Genomic DNA, 5000 nt, shown 5'->3' with positions numbered 1-5000 from the left:
GGTTGACTCTGTAAATAATCAACATGATTTTTGGGACGCAATGCGAAAACTGTCTTTTAAAAGAAAAAGTGTTACGAACAATGTGCCTGTTGATGTGTGGTTTCAACATTTTAAAGAGCTGTTGGAAAAAGATGAAAGTTATGTGGAAAGTTGTAATTACGATGAAGGTGATCAAGACAGTATTTTGAATAATCCGATTTCACAAGAGGAAGTTTTGAATGCATTAAGAAAATTGAAAGATCATAAATCTCCTGGACCAGATGGAATAATACCTGAGTTATTGAAAGGTTCTGAACCACAGATTGTTGATTTTTGTGTGAAATTGTTTTAATGTTCTTTTTGACAAAGGTGTTTTTCCAGAAGCTTGGACCGAATCATTTGTACTCCCGTTATTCAAAAAAGGTGATGCTAATGATCCAAGTAATTATCGAGGAATATCACTCTGTGATGTGAGTAGTAAAGTGTATAGTACAATTATCAACTGTAGACTTCAAGAATGGAGTGAACGTTATAATCTTACCAATCCAATCCAATATCTCTCTCTCTCTCTCTCTCTCTCTCTCTCTCTCTCTCTCTCTCTCTCTCTCTCTCTCTCTCTCTCTCTCTCTCTCTCTCTCTCTCTCTCTCTCTCTCTCTCTCTCTCTCTCTCTCTCTCTCTCTCTCTCTCTCTCTCTCTCGTCTTAATTACTTGTTGCTGGTGCTTTTTTCTATTTTGTTACATAAATCATTGATCAAGACGGTGCTGTTGCCAACGTTTTGATTTAATTTCAGGTTGGCCGGGTGATGGCGATCGAGGTATTCGGGAACCACGACTGTTGTCGACTGCATCTTTGAAGGAGAGGAATATACAGAAACGAACGGACGTTGCGAAATGAACACAAGTTTAATTTTGCATATCTGCTTCAATTCCGTGTTGCCTGAATAAAATGTCAAGCATTGAGCATTGAGTTTTTGAGTATGTAGTTTTGTTGCAGTTTTTGTTTAGTAGTATACTGTGCATTCGAAATGTGCAAGTGTGTCTCAAATCCTTTCTTTCTTTCTGTTTTTCTTCTTCCCTTGTCTGCGGAAATTATGATTCTCAAGGCATTGCAAATTATTAGACACTTCACTTTTGCCAGAACACATTACATACAAATGACATCAGATGTTGGTAACCGCCCAAGTTGTTCCCATACACACATTTACGTTAACTCACTTAGCGATAGACGTATTCCGATCGTAACTCTGTCGGGTTCGTATGGGTTGTGAAAGAGTGAACAGCCTTGCTTTTACACGGACAAACAGTTCTGGAGCCAATCACAAGCAATATGTGTGTCAGAAACACGCAGACAAGGAGCACGTGTGGATATATTTGTCCCACTAAAAGCAAGGGTATTCACTCTCTCACAACCGATACAAACTCAACATAGTTACGATCGGAATACGTTATTTCAGAATATCGTGTTTTCGATGTCTTTTTTTCACAGCATCTATTAATTAAGGTTGTTTTCAAATAGAGAAAACACACTTCGATACTATTTGTTTGATTCAAAACAATTTACACATACACGCGCACGCATGAGAGAGATAGTCCCGCACTTCGGTGCATACACATGCACACACCCACACACACACCCACACACACACCCACACACACACACATACACACCACACACACACATTCTCAATTCGACGGATAATCATTGCAAGCTACAACTATAATTTATATATATATGTGTGTGTGTGTGTGTGTGTGTGTGTGTGTGTGTGTGTGTGTGTGTGTGTGTGTGTGTGTGTGTGAGTGTGTGTGTGTGCGCGTGTGTGTCTGTGTGTGTGTGTGTGTGTGTGTGTGTGTGTGTGTGCGCGTGCGTGTGTGTGTGTGTGTGTGTGTGTGTGTGTGTGTGTATTTCGCGGGACTCATATTTTAGTTACGCTTTCTCACAAACCAAAACATTATTAACAGGCACCCAGACAATGTAATAGAGCAAATATTTTGTTTCAATCTCCTCGTTTGCATTCGACACAACAATTTCTCCGGATCAAAGCTATCATGGCAGATCGTTCGATAGTACACCTTGACAATATAAATCCTCTTACGAGTGGTGCCCTTTTAACCTTTTTTTCTGAAGTACTGTTGACTTCACAGCACGGCATACACACCTCTACAGAATTAGGACATATATTACAACAAAACCTGTCAAAGCAGACCTATCCTAAACACAAGTCGGATATATTCTAATAACGCCCGAAGTCCTTCTGATTGACAGGCAAAAGATACTGTCAAGAGTCGTGGGTGTTTTACTGCACACAATATTGGTACATAGTGTGTATAAATATCTGACTCTAAAGCTTTGTTCCTTGCATTTCCTGTTTCTCTGCCTCTCGAGCCAACTCAGGTGAGTGTGTATGTCTGTGTTCTTTGACTTGTATGCTTCGTTTGTTTGACGTGTATGACTTGTGTTTGTGTTTGTGTAACGTGTATGACGTTTGTGTGACGTGTATGACTTCGTTTGACGTGTATGACTTGTGTTCTTTGACTTGTATGTTCTTTGACTTGTATCCAATGTTTTATTGGAGGACATCATCGCCATCTTCTCTGATAAGTCGTTTTGTTGGAGGACATCATCGCCATCTTCTCTGATAAGTCGTTTTGATATTTGTATTGTTGTTTTCATGTTTTTAACCTTTTGAAGACCTTTAGGTCGAAACGTTGTTCATTGTCATTTGTTTGTATATTTCGTTGCGAGTCCAGTATATTAGGTATTACTCTTTGTATGCTTCGGTTTTCATTACTTTGTAGGACATTTTGAGTTTTTTTCTTTCTTTCCTTTCTTTCGTTCTTTCGTTCTTTCTTTCTTTCTTTCTTTCTCTCTTTCGTTCTTTCTTTCTTTCTTTCGTTCTTTCTTTCTTTCTTTCTTTCCATCTTTCTTTCTTTCTTTCTTTCTTTCTTTCTTTCTTTATTTATTTAGTTTGTTCTTTCTTTGAGCGTAACATGGGTTGATCAGCATCATCACCATCACCATCACCATCAACGTCATCATCATCATCATCATCATCATCATCATCATCATCATCATCATCATCATCACCATCATCACCATCAACGTCGTCATCATCATCATCATCATCATCATCATCATCATCATCATCATCATCATCATCAACATAATATTATCTCCTATTTTTGCAAGAGTATAACTGAAAGAGCAGACTGTCCTTTCTTCAAGCAGCTCTCTGCCAAAACAAGATCGTGACCATGCAGCGTGTAGTCTTGCTTGCCGTGTGTCTTCCCGCCATCTTCGCTCAAAGCACCGAGCCGACAGCAGACGCCTCTGTTCAAGCCTCACCCCCTGCATTGCAGCCTGTAAGTTTGACCTTTTGAGCTTAAAACTCAAAATGTATGTATTTATTTATTAAGGAGATTTCTATAGCGCATAACTGAAATAACTATGCGCTTTACAATATCACTAGGTATAAGCACACGCAAACATACTCTGATTAAAATAATAGAACTTAGCCTAACAAGACATACTAAGAACACTAAACATTTGAGTTCATACAAAAATAGAGAATTAAATTAAATACTGGACAAACAAATACAATAACCCAATATACAGTCGGTCTCTTAGGTAAAACTGGGAAAAGCAGCTTCGGCATTTGAACACTGCTACTTGAAGATCCTCTAACAATGCATACTGCTTTACAATATGCATTTATGTATAAATATAGTTAAAGAACATCGAGTTAATAGGAATTAGAAAAGGTTCTTATAATAAAACTATCTAGCGAACGACAAAGAAGAAGAAGAATAAAACTATCAATGCTGATGTGTAACAAGTCATTCAACGTAAATGGCCAAAGAACAACAACAAAGCAATGATGATAAAACAATTATACTCAATGGCTAATAACGAGGCAGAACTAAATAGTATCGACACAAGATTAAAACAAAACATATTCCTGGAGACACATTTATACATGTACAATGGACTATTTCAAATACAAAAATACAAAATTTAGTTAACTATAAAAGGCAGTGCATAAAACTCCATAATCTTAAGAAGGTCGAACAAATAAAAACATAAAAGACTATTTAACTATAATTACTTCGTAAAAGATAATAAACATGGTATACAAAGCTGTAATTTTTAACAGCAAATCTAAAAAGATTGTCATGCCATATTGCACAACACATTTTGACACACTACTTTTCGTTCTACTAGTTATCCCTTGCGGTTTGCCAAACATATCATTGTGGGGCGTTTAAAACCTCAACCCCTGAAATGCAGCCTGTAAGTTTGACTTTTTGACCTCAACATTACTTTTTTTTCCCTACTTTATATTCCTTACGTTTTGCCAAACATATCATTGTGGGGCGTTTCAAACCTCAACCCCTGAAATGCATCCTGTAAGTTTGACGCATTTGTGTTCAATAATGTTTTTTTATGTTTTTTTATTTGTATCCCTTGCAGTTTGCCAAACACATCATTTTGGGGCATTTAATAGAACAAAAAGTATTCCTTCGTCAGCCTCATGATGACTTTTCACATTGTTTTATAATTGTATATTAGCATTACCTTATGTGCAATCATTCTTCCTTCCTCTTTCTTTCTTTCTTTCTTTTCTTGAAATTGTTATGGAACCTGCACCCACACACCTTTCCTCACTACAACTTAACTGAAAACTGTGAATAACAAAACAGGATAGCAATCCACACACGCAGAATTCAGTACTCACTCACTTCCGTCTTTCAGCATGTCCACACACGCAGAATTCAGTACTCACTCACTTCCGTCTTTCAGCATGTCCACACACGCAGAATTCAGTACTCACTCACTTCCGTCTTTCAGCATGTCCACACACGCAGAATTCAGTACTCACTCACTTCCGTCTTTCAGCATGTCCACACACGCAGAATTCAGTACTCACTCACTTCCGTCTTTCAGCATGTCCACACACGCAGAATTCAGTACTCACTCACTTCCGTCTTTCAGCATGTCCACACACGCAGAATTCAGTAC

General features: G+C 37.9%; 1 protein-coding gene and 1 long non-coding RNA gene across 5 annotated transcripts in view; both read left to right on the top strand.

Annotated features, from left to right (window-relative positions):
- The window catches only part of LOC138980180 (PE-PGRS family protein PE_PGRS16-like), a 66209-nt gene extending 65268 nt beyond the window's left edge, over nt 1-941 (top strand). For all 4 annotated transcript variants that reach the window (XM_070353015.1, XM_070353013.1, XM_070353012.1 and 1 more), the window contains one exon: nt 772-941. In XM_070353015.1, coding sequence (XP_070209116.1) covers nt 772-784 — 13 coding nt within the window. In that variant the 3' untranslated portion in view covers nt 785-941. The remainder of the gene's footprint in view (nt 1-771) is intronic.
- Nucleotides 942-1901: 960 nt separating this feature from the next.
- Nucleotides 1902-5000, top strand: part of LOC138980873 (uncharacterized) — a 5673-nt gene continuing 2574 nt past the window's right edge. The window contains exons 1-2 of the long non-coding RNA XR_011460468.1: nt 1902-2375; nt 3210-3343. This is a non-coding gene — a long non-coding RNA (uncharacterized lncRNA). The remainder of the gene's footprint in view (nt 2376-3209; nt 3344-5000) is intronic.

Source organism: Littorina saxatilis, linkage group LG11, assembly GCF_037325665.1.
Source record: "Littorina saxatilis isolate snail1 linkage group LG11, US_GU_Lsax_2.0, whole genome shotgun sequence".
Lineage (NCBI taxonomy): Eukaryota > Metazoa > Mollusca > Gastropoda > Littorinimorpha > Littorinidae > Littorina > Littorina saxatilis.
The sequence above is the reverse complement of the archived record's forward strand: the minus strand, read 5'-3'. Positions and strand labels throughout refer to the sequence as shown.